Below are 16,680 nucleotides of genomic sequence, written 5' to 3'. Positions count from 1 at the left end.
GGAGTGTTCCCTCACTGGTGTCCTGGGGCCTCAGTACTAAGGGACCCAAAACTGGATAACCAAGTACTCCTCTCCAGCACTTGACTCTCTCAGGGTAGCGAGACAGAGCAGTCCAAGGTTTACTCAAGGAGGTGAGTTGGGGTTAGACATTCAGAATACAGTGTAAACCGTACCACCAGCTGATAAACTCAATGTCCAGTCAGTGCTTTACTTTTTATAAAAGAAAAGTACTTTAATATACATAAGATAATTATACTACACATAAAACTAGGATAAACAGTGAAAACCAGAAGTCTGTACAACCCTCTGGGACAGAGTTCTGACCCCAAACTGTATTATAGCGCCTAGACGCCAAGCACTATAAAAACACAGTTAACATGAAAACACAAAGTAAGCATTGCATATTACAGATCATGTTACACAGGGCTGCTCTCATTCACTAGAGCCTCGACACCAAACTTTGGATTGAAAGGATATAGTTTCAGCATATAATGTGAAGTCAAATGTTCTTGATCAGCCCCATAACCCCCCACCCAAAGCAACAGAAGTGCCCTCCCGTCGTGAGGGAGGATACCGCTCTAGTGGTGTCAGGGATCTGATCACAGGTGCCTGATGTCTTGGCACAGTTTACTGGAGTCCCACTAGTCCAGTAACCACTGGCTAGCTGTAGGAGGGTAGTGGCTGGACAGAGTGCCAGTTCACCCTGATACCCTCGGAGATCACAAAAAGAAAGGTGGGGGCCTGCTTCACTGGCCTCTATTCCCAGTTACTGCTTGTACAGGCTCCCACAGCGCAAGGGAGGAGCTTAGAGGGGATTTGATCTCACCTTCAAAGACTAGAATCAAGCTTCCTCCTCTCTGGCTCCCTTCATGGGCTGCAAGCTTCTTTCCACCAGCCTCTGTGATGTGCTGTAAGCTTCCTTTCCACACCTTGGGCAGCTATCTGTAATTTCCTTGGTCCAAAGCGAACGCTCCTCCAAGCCTCACAGAAACAGCTGGTCCTTAATGTTGCTGATGCCTTCCTTCCAGACGCAGTGAACAGAGTCTTATCTCCTGCCTTCACACTGCGGGTCGCCTGGCTATCATCAGAGGGCTCTCCTGTGGCCGCCTCCTCAGTCATAGACCAGTCTTGAACAACAGCTGACCACTCAGGCCAGACTTTTATCACCTCCGATTGATAGGCTCAGCCAATCAGAGGGTCTGCTACTTTTGCATCCTGAATACACCTCCAATCACAAACCATTCACCGCGTGTTCAATGCATGGGTAAAGCATGTACCAGGTCCCTTTCTGGTATCAGGATGTGCAACTCCCTAGAGAGGAATTTTAATTAACTCCAGCCCAGGAGGCCCTGACCAGTGGGGGAGGGTCCTCTCCACAAAGTTAGTGCAGCTAAACCCAGATAAGAGCGGAGTGTCTTCCCCAGCCCACCAGGCCTTTCCAAGGAAATAGGGAGGGGGACGGGGGAGCTGGGATGTCCAGCAGAACAGCTCGCATTCCTCACACTGGCTCAAATCCCCATTCTTCCCCTGTACACCCACAGGCTCTCAAACATACATCAGGCAGACAAAGGCAACAGGCCCACAGGCATGGCAAACTTAACAGACTTCTTGGTCAGGAGGGTGCCTAGGGACTCACCCCTCCTGACTATAGATTTATTGCTGCCACCACTGTCAGTCTACCACAGCCATAATAGAGAGGGCAGTAGCCACTCTCTGAAAAATAGGGGTGCACTAGGCATGCCCCCTCGACCTCGGAGCCACGCTCTAGTGTCTCAATCCATGTAAACAGGGAGACCCTCAGTGGACATGTATGATTGTCATGCTCACTGAGGTAGGGATCTAGAAACTATACAGTAGCTTTTGAGTGACTTGCCTGGAGATTAGCATAAGGCAGGGGAAGCACTCTCTCCAGAGACATGCAGGAGACTTCCCGTCCCAACAGTGTAATAATATGTTTATAGCAGACACATCATATAAATAGGAAGACTCTTCCAGATTGTGTAATAATGTGTTTATAGCAGACACATCATCTAAAGAGGAAGACCTCTTCCAGGTCGTGTAATAATGTGTTTATAGCAGAAACATCATCTAAATAGGAAGACTCTTCCAGGTCGTGTAATAATGTGTTTATAGCAGACACATCATCTAAATAGGAAGACACTTCCAGGTTGTGTAATAAATTCCAGGTTGTGTAATAATGTGTTTATAGCAGACACATCATCTAAATAGGAAGACTCTTCCAGGTCGTGTAATAATGTGTTTATAGCAGACACATCATCTAAATAGGAAGACTCTTCCAGGTCGTGTAATAATGTCTTTATAGCAGACACATCATCTAAATAGGAAGACTCTTCCAGGTCATGTAATAATGTGTTTATAGCAGACACATCATCTATATAGGAAGACCTCTTCCAGGTCGTGTAAAATTCCATTCATGGAATGCTCAATATCCTGTAAAAAGAAATGTAACAATGTGTTTTGGTCAGATATCTTGTCCTGTAGATGGGCTGTTTTTAGACAGTTTTTTTTAATAATGTTTCATAAGAGGCATTTTCTCCTCGGAATAGAAAGACCTCGCAAGGGTCATGTAACAGTTTGTTTGTGGTAGGATAGTTATCGTGTACAGGCGTTCCACATGTAATTTAACAATGTGTTTTGGTCAGACATCTTGTCCTGTAGATGGGCTGTTTTGAGACAGGTTTTTTAGTAATGTGTTCGTAACAGACATATTATTTTACAAATAGGAAGACATTTTGTACGTCGCATAACTTCATGTAGACTAGGCTAGTGTTCTAATGTATTAAGAAATATGCACTAATGTAACAAGCCGCTCATGTTAGACATGTGATCCTGTACATAGGCTGCCCTGACAAAGGTTTTGTAACAATATGCTTGTAACAGCCATGTTATTCCCGAAACATAAACAAGTATTGTATATTGTGTAATAGTGTGTTCATTTCAGATATGTTATCATCTGCATAGAGATCATATAAAGAGTTATTCTATAAGAGACTTTCTTTCCTGTAATGAGGATGTCTTTGGCACAGATGATGGTATAGTATGTTGACATCACTGATGTTCTACAGTTTGGAATCTGCCGTAGGTTAACTAAGAATGCGCTGATACAGACATGTTATCCTGTAGACACGAGTGTACCACAGATTATATACTGAAATGTGTGTCTAATACTGAAACAGTATGACCGAAACTCTGGCCTGTGACCATGTTTATATCAGACATGTTCTTCTATAGCCAGGGATTTAAGTGGGATGAAAAAACAGGTGGGTCGTTCAAAGGGGCATTGCCTGTTTAACTAAGGGTGTGGCTTAAAAGCATCTCAGCTGAAAACCAGTGCTTAGCATAGTGTGCCGCCCGACTGGTATTTTGCTGCTTCTTTCATTGCATCCATATATATATATACAACAACTAACATTATACCTACAACATGCCAGGACTATTGGCTTTGTCAATGGTTGTTAGTTGGCTAAGATAAATAAGCAACAACTGTGGCATGGTTGTATAGAATATTGAAAATGTTTCAGTTCTGAAAAGATGAGACTATGAAAGAACTATAACGAGTCTTTTCGAAGTTAAATCAAAGGCAGTGAAGTGTGGTACTCAGGGCTTTAAATGGGCTGGGTCTTACCGGGTATGAGCTAAACGGGTCTCTATCGGGCTCTGTTTTAGTGGGCAAAAGAACGATGGATTTAACCCAGATCTTTTGACTGGGGGAGAATGTTTGCATTGTCAGCATTCCGTCCATCATTTGTTTGCTGTAACACTGTTTTGTGCCCTGGCACAGGTGGTTCATTTTTTCCGGACTCAAGTGAAAACAGGCACATCGATGTGCACTGCTCACACTTGCTCACTTCTCACTAGTGGAGAAGTTACAGCATGATGTCATGCCAGGTGAGCAAAGGAAATCCTTTAACCGCATGCGTGCGGCCGCGATTTTTGCGCTGTGCGGCTATTTACGAAAAGCCGCGTTACATGACGAGCTGAGCTCGTCATGAGCATGCGAGCGGCGCAACTCATAACGAGGTCAGCTCGTCATGCGCATGGAAGGGGTTAAAGAGAGTCATTTTCTCTCTGGATTTCCCTTCTCTTTTTGAAAACTCAGGAGCAGCAACATTGTCGTGGTGTCACTAGGGCTTTAAGTGGAAGGTTTTTCAATATTATATACGGGCCATAGCTGCTGCTTATTTATCTTAGAAAAGGGGGTACAGGGCAAACCAAACTACCAAGCCAATTCTTACACTGGGAAGGAAACAAGCTTCCGGGGACCGGTTTCTGCCATTTCAGGCGTCGTCCGCCCGGCTTGCTTGAATCCTGATGGTGCAATGAGCAAGGGACTCACATCTGAGTATACCCTTCCACGCTTAGTAGTTTGGTCTGCCCTGTTCCCATCATGCACTGGGACAGGAACAGACTAATTTGCATATAGCCAAGTTCTGAGCTGGGATGGTGCAGTGAGGTAAAAAACGTGATGGATCAAGCCCTGATCTTTAGACTGGGTAAGAGTGGTCTGCTTAATTCAGGCACTCTGTTCATCACCACCCCCTTTTCTGAATCGCTTATTTATCTTATGCAACTAACAACCATTGACAAAGGCAATAGTCCTGACTTGTTATAGGTATGATGTTACTTGTTGTGTCATATATCCGGATGCAATGACAGAAACAGCAAAATACAAGGCGGGTGACACACTATGCTAAGTACAGATTTTTAGCGTATGTGTTTTTAAGTCATGCCCTTAATTACATTGTTACCAAAACTGGGTCTGGGCTCACGGGCAATAAGGACAAGCCTCACTAATAACCAAAAACCAAAACGAGCACCAATATTGCCAACTCCTTCTACCTATTGGTGCTCGTTTGGGTTTTTGCTTAATTACATTGGTCACGCTCCTTTGAGAGACCCCCACAGTTTTTTCATCCCACTTAAAGCCCTGGTGGTACTTGGGCAGAGTTGAGATTTTTTTCCTCCCTGAGGGTGAGAGCAGAAATGGAGAGCCCGATAGGGACCTGTCTCAGCACTTGCTCTTTTGAACTACTGGTGCTGAGCACCAGCAGGACCCGGGCCACTTAAAACCCTGTCTATAGCTATATAAACGTGCAGCTGTCAGGGGTGCCATGCTGTAGCTAGGAGGACCCACCCCTGGGTACTTCACAAGTGTTTAGACGTACAAGGATTCTATGGGGTACACGTGGTACAAGTCTCGGAGTTACACAACGTGTTTCTGAATTATCCTGCCCTCGGGGGGCAGACAAGGGGCTTGAGAGAGCCGGCTGCCTCCCTACAGAGTCCTGTGCCCTTCACCCTAAGACTGCCCGAGTTGTATTTTGCTGTTTCTGTCATTGCATCCATATATGATACAAGTAACATCATACCTACAACAAGTCAGGACCATTGGCTTTGTCATTGGTTGTTAGTTGTGTAAGATAAATAAGCAGCAACTATGGCTTGTATATAATATTGAAAAAGCTTCCACTTAAAGCCCTGCTGACACCACAAGGATGTTGCTGCTCCTGAGCTTCAAAAGAGGAGGGAAATCCAGAGAGAAAATGACTGTCTTTAAAGGATTTCCCTTCCCCTACAAATGTAACCTGGCATGACGTCATGCCGTTACTTCAGCACTAGTGAGAAGTGATCAGTGTGAGCACTGCACATCGACGTGCCTGCTCAACTGCAGTCTGGAAAAAAACAGACCGCCTGTGCCAGGGCACAAAACAAAGCCTGATAGAGCCTCCTTTAAAAAACTTCTGGTTCGCAGACCCGATGAGACCCGGCCCACTTAAAGCCCTGGTTGCGGGAGCTCCTACAGACAGTGCCACGTGCACCATCCACACGTGCCGTGCACAGATTCTGCCGTGCTAGCGGGTCGGTGCACGTGTACTCCATATGTAAACTCTGGAGTGCCCTGGTGAAGCATATTCTGTGCACCAGGAGGTGTAGCCTGACTGCAGGGCTGTTGAGTAGAGAATCAAAGCACCTACGCTCTGATCTCGGCTACCCCACTAAACTGATGATTTGTGTGATCCTGGGCAACTCACTTGCCTTCTTGTTCCTCCGTTGCCTTACCTGCCTGGCGGCCCATAAGGCATAGACCTCTCATACTCAGAGTATGCGGCTCTTCTGGCCTTTACATGCGGCCCACTGGTCAACAGAAGCTCTGGACTACTGGTATTCGTCTCAACACTAACAATAAAAAGATGCTAAATAAAAAGGCAGACATTTCTTTAAATGTTAATTTGTGTTAAAGAGAGGATGTAACTAGGGCGTTAGGCACTGCTGATTTTTAAGAACATCTTTCATTTTTATAAACATCTTTCAGCAAAGTAGCAAAAATATGATAGTCTCTTCAAAATTAAAAAAAAACATTTCATAAACATGCAGAACGTTTTCACCTTAGTTCATCGGATTATATCAGTACATTGAGAAGTATTATTTTAAAAGTGATACTTTTTACACTTGAATTTATAAACATTAATTCTTCCCTCCACCCTGACATTAATGCCAATGGTGAACTAAAGAGGTAAATTAGTTGTTACGTGCACTCTGTGGGTGACCTGGGTTCCTTTTATAAATGAACAACATTGTAGTTTATTAAATAAAAAAAACACAGAATAGGTTTTTTGGGGGGGGGGTAGACCCTCCCCCCTGCCTCTCTTCTTCTAAGAGACTTACCCTGTTCTCATGAGCTCACGCTCTTTATTTCTAAATATGAATAGGAAATCCTATAGTTTGATTTCTGTAACTTAGTGTTCAGTATGTGTAAAACTGAGTTTTGTGCAACAATTTATAGCTGGAATTCTTGCATATGCAAATACCTGCATGCCCCAGGCTGGAAGCTTTCACAGAAACTAGTACAATTCAGAGCATGAGGCTTTGGGGGCGGGGGGTTGGTACATTCAGAATATTTGCCCATGAATATTTCATTTTTCCGCCTGAGTGACCGTTTGGGATTCTAGGACAGTGTCCTTCGTGGGACCGATGAATTATGTAAAGTCGGGCGGGCTGCCTGTGGTTTCCGGGGGAATGGGACGGGCGGGCGGGCTGGCGATGTCTGAAATTGAACCCACTGAGATTGACTGGTGCTGTGTCTGTGCTGCTTCTCCAGGTCACAGACGGACAGCGAGGGGAACGTATCGATGGATAACAGCACCGCGGGCTTGAACCCGGACCCGTCACTCTTCAGTAAGGCGGGACAACCCTTGGAAGACCTATCTGGTGAGTAAACTTGGGGAGTGTGGGCCAAGTGCTTCCACACGTCATAAGCAAGGAAGTAGTCGACAGGGCCTTCCTGTCTCTCTTTCCTGTGTATGGAGCCTTTGCAGTACAGATAGGTGGCCTGCTAATGTACATTAAATGCATGTTGATATGTGTTCATAGCATGTGTGGCTGTAGATACACGTACTCCTGTTTAATTATTGTCTTTTGCAATGCATACAGTAACTAATCCATTCAACAATTGACCTTTGTTTGAGGTATACTATTTTCGTTGGCTTGTGAAAGGTCTGTCATCAAAATTGCATTGGTACTAAATACACCCAAAAAAAATCTTGAATTGGAAAGGCCCAGTGTGATGCAGCCTGTATCATTTGCTGTCGGATAAAATGGAAACCTGAAAGCTTACGGTTCTACTTACACAGACACCGACTGTCTTGCAGTCTTTTTGTTGGCTTCGGGAAGCAGGTCGTCGCCTTGGGAGATGGAAGCATTTCCTCCTGGGTGGAGAAGTGGCCTTTCTTTGTAGTCGAGCGACTCGGCCATCGGCTTCCAGTGGTGGAGTTGAGTGGTTCATGTGTCTAATTCATGTGCCTTCTGAGCCTGGTTCCGCTCTCAGCATTGGGGGTGAAAGGGCTTCTCCTCGACAAGAAACAGCCCATTTGCATCTTAAAGCGCCTGGGACCCAGGCCCCCTGTCTGGCAGTTCATCCAGGGAGTTGGGTTTGATTGTGTGGTGTTCCCGGCGCTGCTCAAAGGCCTTTGACCAGGCTTTGAGACTTTGCGAAATGGCTTTCAATTAGTGGCGCTGGGCTCCATCGTTCTGTTTTGTGCTCCAGGGTTGTTAAATCGACATTTAGTGTCTTCTTGAGAGCCCGGCAGTGCCTTGCCCCATCCAGGCTTTGTCATGAGGCGATTTGTGTACAGAGTAAGTCTGGCATGACACTTCAGGTATCGAATAGAACGCGAGTCACGCGAAAGAAGGGAGCCCTAACACGCACCGCAGAGGGCTTTGTGCTTAAATACTGCATGATCCCAGCAAGTAATGTGTTCCTTAGCAAACTGCATGCTGTTTAAGTTGAGATTTAACATCGCATTAGGGCTGAACACTACTATGGCCAATTGCTTACATGTGTACACATTGACTCTGATCATGCTTTGAAGAATATTAGCTACTGCCATCACACCCAGAAAACCTCCTAAAAAGCACATTTTTGTGGTAAGAAGATACTTAATAGGACAACACTCCGGGCAAGGGAAGGAAACCTAGAACTTGAGTCCCTTTTGCGTCTACGAGCGATGTTGTTGAGGTGCAAAGGATGGACATATTCGTCCTGTTTGTCTTTAAGCCAATGGCTTTTTTGTTGATGGATTGATTCAGGTTTTGGAAGTCTTTGGAAACCAGATGAATTCCCTGCTTGTTCTTTTTATCATCCTGTTGCTCAAAATTAATGCCACGTCCCAGTCTGAAGCAGTCTTCTTCAGAACAGCATTTACTTTGCATCCATTGCAGGTTTCTAAGTAACAGAGGTAGTGGCACACTTGAGGGAATAGGTCTGCTTGAGGGTGGTACGCCTTATTGATATGAGGATATGATATAATGTGTCATATTGCACTTAGTGCCAGTATTATAGCATACCAAATGCGTTTTTTTGAAGGCGCTCAGTTCCATTGCCCTCTCACCATGTGTCATATAGTGACTGGAGAATTACCCTCTTCTCCACTTCCATCTCCCCAATCTTCTCACATCTTGGACCCTAACTCTCCCCTACTGCTTATTTGCCCCTCTCAGTGACTCTGTCACTTTCCTCTCAATTCACCATAATTCTTCATTCACTCCTTGACACTCCTGCGACACTACTACCTCATACCTATTGTCCTGCCTCGTCTCTATCTTCTTGCCACACCTCAACACTCTGGTCTCACCTCTAACCCCTTTGCCACACCTCGACGCTCTGGTCTGACCTCTATGCTCCTGCCACACCTCGACCCTCTGGTCTCACCTCTATGCTCCTGCCTCACCTCAATACTCTGGTCTCACCTCTATGCTCCTGCCTCAGTCTCACCTCTATGCTCCTGCCTCACCTCGACACCCTGGTCTCACCTCTGTGCTCCTGCCTCACCTCGACGCTCTGGTATCACCTCTATGCTCCTGCCTCACCTCGACACCCTGGTCTCACCTCTATGCTCCTGCCTCACCTCGACACCCTGGTCTCACCTCTGTGCTCCTGCCTCACCTCGACGCTCTGGTATCACCTCTATGCTCCTGCCGCACCTCGACGGTCTGGTCTCACCTTTATGCTTCTGCCTCACCTCTGTGCTCCTGCCTCACCTCGACGCTCTGGTCTCACCTTTATGCTCCTCCCTCACCTCTATGCTTTGGTCTCACCTTTATCCTCCTGCCACTCCTCGACACTCTGGCCTCACCTCTAACCCCTTTGCCACACCTCGACGCTCTGGTCTGACCTCTATGCTCCTGCCACACCTCGACACTCTGGTCTGACCTCTATGCTCCTGCCACACCTCGACGCTCTGGTCTCACCTCTATGCTCCTGCCACACCTCGACGCTCTGGTCTCACCTCTATGCTCCTGCCTCACCTCAATACTCTGGTCTCACCTCTATGCTCCTGCCACACCTCGACGCTCTGGTCTCACCTCTATGCTCCTGCCACACCTCGACGCTCTGGTCTCACCTCTATGCTCCTGCCTCACCTCAATACTCTGGTCTCACCTCTATGCTCCTGCCTCACCACAACGCTCTGGTCTCACCTCTATGCTCCTGCCTCACCTTGATGCTCTGGTCTCACCTCTATGCTCCTGCCACATCTAGACACCCTGGTCTCACCTCTATGCTCCTACCTCACCTCGACACCCTGGTCTCATCTCTATCCTCCTGCCACACCTCGACACTCTGGCCTCACCTCTATGCTCCTGCCACACCTCGACACTCTGGTCTGACCTCTATGCGCCTGCCTCACCTCAACACTCTGGTCTCACCTTTATGTTCCTGCCGCACCTCAACACTCTGGTCTCACCCTTATGCTCCTGCCTCACCTCAACACTCTGGTTTCACCTCTATGCTCCTGCCTCACCTCAACACTCTGGTCTCACTTTATGCTCCTGCCTCACCTCAACACTCTGGTCTCACCTCGATAATCTGGCCTCACCTCAACACTCTGGTCTCACCTCGATACTCTGGCCTCACCTCAACACTTTGGTCTCACCTCGATACTCTGGTCTCACCTCGATACTCTGGCCTCACCTCGATACTCTGGTCTCACCTCAACACTCTGGTCTCACCTCGATACTCTGGCCTCACCTCAACACTCTGGTCTCACCTCGATACTCTGGCCTCACCTCAACACTCTGGTCTCACCTTTATGCTCCTGCCTCACCTCGACGCTCTGTTCTCACCTTTATGCTCCTGCACCTCAACACTCTGGTCTCACCTCGATACTCTGGCCTCACCTCGATACTCTGGCCTCACATCAACACTCTGGTCTCACCTCTATGCTCCTGCCTCATCTCAACACTCTGGTCTCACCTCTATGCTCCTGCCTCACCTCAACACTCTGATCTCACCTCTATGCTCCTGCCACACCTCGACGCTCTGGTCTCACCTCTATGCTCCTGCCTCACCTCAATACTCTGGTCTCACCTCTATGCTCCTGCCTCACCTCAATACTCTGGTCTCACCTCTATGCTCCTGCCTCACCACAACGCTCTGGTCTCACCTCTATGCTCCTGCCTCACCTTGATGCTCTGGTCTCACCTCTATGCTCCTGCCACATCTAGACACCCTGGTCTCATCTCTATCCTCCTGCCACACCTCGACACTCTGGCCTCACCTCTATGCGCCTGCCTCACCTCAACACTCTGGTCTCACCTTTATGTTCCTGCCGCACCTCAACACTCTGGTCTCACCCTTATGCTCCTGCCTCACCTCAACACTCTGGTTTCACCTCTATGCTCCTGCCTCACCTCAACACTCTGGTCTCACTTTATGCTCCTGCCTCACCTCAACACTCTGGTCTCACCTCGATACTCTGGCCTCACCTCAACACTCTGGTCTCACCTCGATACTCTGGCCTCACCTCAACACTCTGGTCTCACCTCGATACTCTGGTCTCACCTCGATACTCTGGCCTCACCTCGATACTCTGGTCTCACCTCAACACTCTGGTCTCACCTCGATACTCTGGCCTCACCTCAACACTCTGGTCTCACCTCGATACTCTGGCCTCACCTCAACACTCTGGTCTCACCTTTATGCTCCTGCCTCACCTCGACGCTCTGTTCTCACCTTTATGCTCCTGCACCTCAACACTCTGGTCTCACCTCGATACTCTGGCCTCACCTCGATACTCTGGCCTCACATCAACACTCTGGTCTCACCTCTATGCTCCTGCCTCATCTCAACACTCTGGTCTCACCTCTATGCTCCTGCCTCACCTCAACACTCTGGTCTCACCTCTGTGCTCCTGCCTCACCTCAACACTCTGGTCTCACCTCTATGCTCCTGCCTCACCTCAACACTCTGGTCTCACCTCTATGCTCCTGCCTCACCTCAACACTCTGATCTCACCTCTGTGCTCCTGCCTCACCTCAACACTCTGGTCTCACTTCTATGCTCCTACCTCACCTCGACGCTCTGGTCTCACCTCTATGCTCCTGCCTCACCTCAACACTCTGGTCTCACCTCTATGCTCCTGCCTCACCTCGACGCTCTGATCTCACCTTTATGCTCCTGCCACACCTCAACACTCTGGTCTCACCTCTATGCTCCTGCCTCACCTCGATGCTCTGATCTCACCTTTATGCTCCTGCCACACCTCAACACTCTGGTCTGACCTCGATACTCTGACCTCACCTCGATACTCTGGCCTCACCTCAACACTCTGGTCTCACCTCTATGCTCCTGCCTCACCTCAACACTCTGGTCTCACCTCTATGCTCCTGCCTCACCTCGATGCTCTGATCTCACCTTTATGCTCCTGCCACACCTCAACACTCTGGTCTCACCTCGATACTCTGGCCTCACCTCGATACTCTGGCCTCACCTCAACACTCTGGTCTCACCTCTATGCTCCTGCCTCACCTCAACACTCTGGTCTCACCTCTATGCTCCTGCCACACCTCGACGCTCTGGTCTCACCTCTATGCTCCTGCCTGACCTCAACACTCTGGTCTCACCTCTATGCTCCTGCCTCACCTCGATGCTCTGATCTCACCTTTATGCTCCTGCCACACCTCAACACTCTGGTCTCACCTCTATGCTCCTGCCTGACCTCAACACTCTGGTCTCACCTCTATGCTCCTGCCTCACCTCGACTTTCTGGTCTCACCTCTATGCTCCTGCCTCACCTCAACACTCTGGTCTCACCTCTATGCTCCTGCCTCACCTCAACACTCTGGTCTCACCTCTATGCTCCTGCCTCACCTCAACACTCTGGTCTCACCTCTATGCTCCTGCCTCACCTCAACACTCTGGTCTCACCTCTATGCTCCTGCCTCATCTCAACACTCTGATCTCACCTCAATACTCTGGTCTCACCTCCTTGTAATAGCGATGGATCGCTAAGAATACTGCCCGTCCTTGCAATATATACAAGACTCCATCTGAGGCTAGAGCGCCACTCCTTGTAATACCTATAGATCCCTGTATATGAATACTGTCAGGCCTTGTGATGTACACCAGACTCCATCCCAGGCTAGAGCGCCACTCCTTGTAACACTGATAGATCACTGTCCAAGAAAACTGCTTGTCCTTGTGATGTACACAAGACTCCAGTGGCGTCCGGCACAGGTAAGAGCGGTAAGGCAGGGTGGGAGTCGGAGAAGTCTACATAGGATGGGATCAGTTAAATTAAATTAAACAAAATAAAACTACTTACCTTGCTCTTGCAACAACGTCGATGCGGTGAGCGCAAGGTAAATGTTTTTTTTGGTTGCAATTTAATGTAACTTATACCATTGTATGTTGACTTCACCGGCCCCGCCTCACCCCAACTCTCTTACTTGTGCCGGCCGCCACTGCATAAGTCCATCTGAGGCTAGAGCGCCACTCCTTGTAATACCGAAAGATTACTGTCTAAGAACACTGCCAGTCCTTTTAATGGTCGCACACTTGTAATATACTTTATTATTATTTTTTTCACTTTCCAGCATCTGCATTTTGTTTGTTACTTGCCCGTCCATACGACCTCCTCACTTCTGTCGCTGCATGCCCCTTCCCTTTTTGTTGCTGGCCTGTCCCTCCCAACAACTCGCTCCCCTCACTGCATCCCCTTCTCCCCACTATCACTATTCATAGCTTCTTTTTAGGTCTCGACTGGCGTACACTGCGCAGCAGTGTCGCACAGCTCGAGAAATTTTGTCTTACAGTTAGTGGGGTTGAACCCGCCTCTGTCTTCCATTGGCAAGCTCCATAAATGGAGGCTAGCCATTGGAAGAGAATAATGTCACTCATTCTTAGAGCAGATTCGTGAGCGTTTCTGTGTTTTTTTTAGCCCCGCCCCTTTTTTGACGTCATGCAGCGGTGGGCCATTGTGGGTGTTGTCTTATTTTTTGTTTTCTCACTATGTTTGCGGCCGCCATTTTTTTCATGGAGCTGGGGCGGGCAGGTTATTTCCGCGCTGCTCCCTTCCCTTTGCCCTATCTTCCTCTCATCCTTTCTCTTCCCTTCCTCCATCCTTGTTTTTAACGTGAAGTCGCCTGAAAGGACTTGGAGCAGTTTGCATGAACGCTAGTTACTTTATATAAGGACACATACATTTTTACAAGTACAGGGAGATTAGGTGATTTGCCCTGAATCATAGGATGTTGAGTCATGCATAGACTTGAACCTGATTCCCGAGCTCCAAAGTCAGCAGCTCTGGCCATAACGCCACAGCCTATGCATGCTCCGTGTTCCAGCTAGCTACACTTTGACTCGCTGGTAACTGCAATGAGCATTTGTTCAAGAATATAAACTATAAACTGCATATAGGGAATATAACAGTTTTAACTTGTTTTTCCATGCAATGTTTTCATTTTATTTTCCAGCAATCCGCATTCTGTTCATTGCTTGCCCGTCCCTACCACCAGCACCTCAATTCCGTTGCTTCATGCCCCTTGCCTATTTGTTGCTGGCCTGTGCCTTCCACCACCTCACTTCCGTCGCAGCTTGCAATTTTACCAGCCCGCATAGCTTGTTTTATGTAGCGCAAAGTCGACTAGAAGGACTTGGAGTGCTCTAGATGAGAACTAGTTACATTCCACAAGGATTCATTACATTTTGCAGGCACTGGGAGATTAAGTGATTTGCCCAGAATCAAAGGATGTTGAGCCCGTGCTGAAACTAGAACCTGGTTCCTCAGCTCGAAAGTCAGTAGCTCTGGCCGGAACGCCACAGCCTCTCCAAGCTCAGTGATCCAGCTAGCTACACTCTGATATGGTGGTAACTGCAATGGGCATTTGTTCAAGAATATCAACTGCATATTAAAAATAGGGAAAATAACAATTTTAACTTGATTGTAGCTTAACCCGTTACGTGCTCCCGTCAGCCGAGCAATACCTTCCGGGTGCTGCGCACGAGCAACGGCTGACGCAGCCTCGCCCACTGTGTAGAACACCCGCATTCCGCCACGGTAAACTGGTTAAAGTTTTAAAAAAGGCATTATAATGCGGTGGGTCTCTTTTTTTAATAACTTTAAGCTATGTAGCCCAGCAGCTCTGACCGCTGTGCAACATTTAACAAAAAACATTGCCAAAGTCAAGAGATCTTGCATAGGCAAGCCCTATTTGCTCTGCCAATATTAGTTTTTGTCTGTTTTTACCTCTTCCATAGATGCATTCTGAAACTGAATAGCTTTTGTGAATGTTCCAGTACGACTGTACCTCTTCTGGTGGCACATCATCTAACATGCAGTACAAACCAAACCCGCTCTCAGACCATTATCCACCACCATTTGGTTTATAAAAAAAACATATTAACTGTCTTATCGGTGCAAAAATCAATTTTTTTTAATAGAAATACCTGATTTCCTGTTTTTTGGGGGGAGAAAAAAATTGGCCAAACGCGAGCGCTGTCCTTCCTAACCTGTGGTCCCCAGAAAATTGTTTATTCTGTTATGTTATGTTATGTTATTCTAAACTTTTTAAGCGCACGGGCACCCGGGGGTTTCATGGCGCTGACATAGAAGGCTGGCGTAGATGTGCCTGCTTTTAAATTGACAAAGAGGCCTGTTTAACCCCTTCACTGCGGCGGCTATTCTGCCGCAGTGCTAAGGGAGAGCGGCGCTCCCGTGCTCGTGACGGAACCGCTCCGTCACGAGCCTCGGGTGAGCTGTGCTTGTGACGGAACGGTTCCGTCACGGCCCCGCCCGCCCAATAGAACGCTCAGCGCAGGCGCGGAATTCGCGCTGCGCAGGCCCGGCGAGCGGGCCGTGACTGAACCGTTCCGTCACAAGCACAGCACACCCGAGGCTTGTGACGGAACGGTTCCGTCACAAGCATGCATGCATGAGATTACACATGGAAACCATTGAATATATCTGAAGAGAGCAGAGCTCCAGGGTAGCTTCGGAGCTTGATCTGCCAGTGACATTCATGTCTATTCTTCAGACCGGCTCTCCTGCTACCTCTGTGAAATTCATAAGTATTTACATTTCTTTTTAGGAGAGGACCCCGAGACTCGAAGGTTGCGGACAGTTAAGAACATCGCTGATCTTCGACAGAACTTGGAAGAGACCATGTCTAGTTTGAGGGGGACCCAGGTCACTCACAGGTACGACCAGCATGTATCTGTATTGTTGTGTATTATTTGTATTCAAGGATATAATAATCAACCTTCAGTGACATCCAAAGGCCCGCCTCCGCTTCCTGCATTACTGTGAAGTGACTGGCTGCAACTCCCGTCTGTCACTGCAGATCACACACCCGCTACGCCTTCACCCTCACTGTCCCAAGGTCCGCTGCTTCCTCCTTCACAGAAAGCACTAGCTGACACAACTCAACTCTGCCTCCTCCCTCACTGCCCACTGGTACATTATGTCGTCCCTTCCATGGACCAACCCTCTGACCGAACCTAGACCGCTCCATCCTCACTGCCCCGATCTATACTGCTTCTTCCTTCTCTGTCATGACCCTCTGACCGAACCTAGACCGCTCCATCCTCACTGCCCCGATCTATACTGCTTCTTCCTTCTCTGTCATGACCCTCTGACCGAACCTAGACCGCTCCATCCTCACTGCCCCGATCTATACTGCTTCTTCCTTCTCTGTCATGACCCTCTGACCGAACCTAGACCGCTCCATCCTCACTGCCCCGATCTATACTGCTTCTTCCTTCTCTGTCATGACCCTCTGACCCCCTTCAGACCCTCTCTGTCCTCACTGCCCCAAGCTATATTGCTTCACCCTTCTCTGTCATGACCCACTGTCCCCCAGCCCCGATACATACTGCTTCGCCCT

The 16,680-nt window shown here is 48.1% G+C and overlaps 1 protein-coding gene across 5 annotated transcripts in view; it reads left to right on the top strand.

The window, feature by feature from the left end:
• NAV2 (neuron navigator 2) overlaps nucleotides 1-16,680 on the top strand; it is an 830,108-nt gene that overhangs the window by 555,606 nt on the left and 257,822 nt on the right. For all 5 annotated transcript variants that reach the window (XM_078684226.1, XM_078684230.1, XM_078684229.1 and 2 more), the window contains exons 8-9: nucleotides 7,121-7,230; nucleotides 15,886-15,994. In XM_078684226.1, the coding sequence (XP_078540352.1) occupies nucleotides 7,121-7,230; nucleotides 15,886-15,994 (219 nt within the window). The remainder of the gene's footprint in view (nucleotides 1-7,120; nucleotides 7,231-15,885; nucleotides 15,995-16,680) is intronic.

Source organism: Lissotriton helveticus, chromosome 3_2 (genome assembly GCF_964261635.1).
Source record: "Lissotriton helveticus chromosome 3_2, aLisHel1.1, whole genome shotgun sequence".
Classification (NCBI taxonomy): domain Eukaryota; kingdom Metazoa; phylum Chordata; class Amphibia; order Caudata; family Salamandridae; genus Lissotriton; species Lissotriton helveticus.
This window is presented reverse-complemented; position numbering and strand designations above follow the sequence as displayed.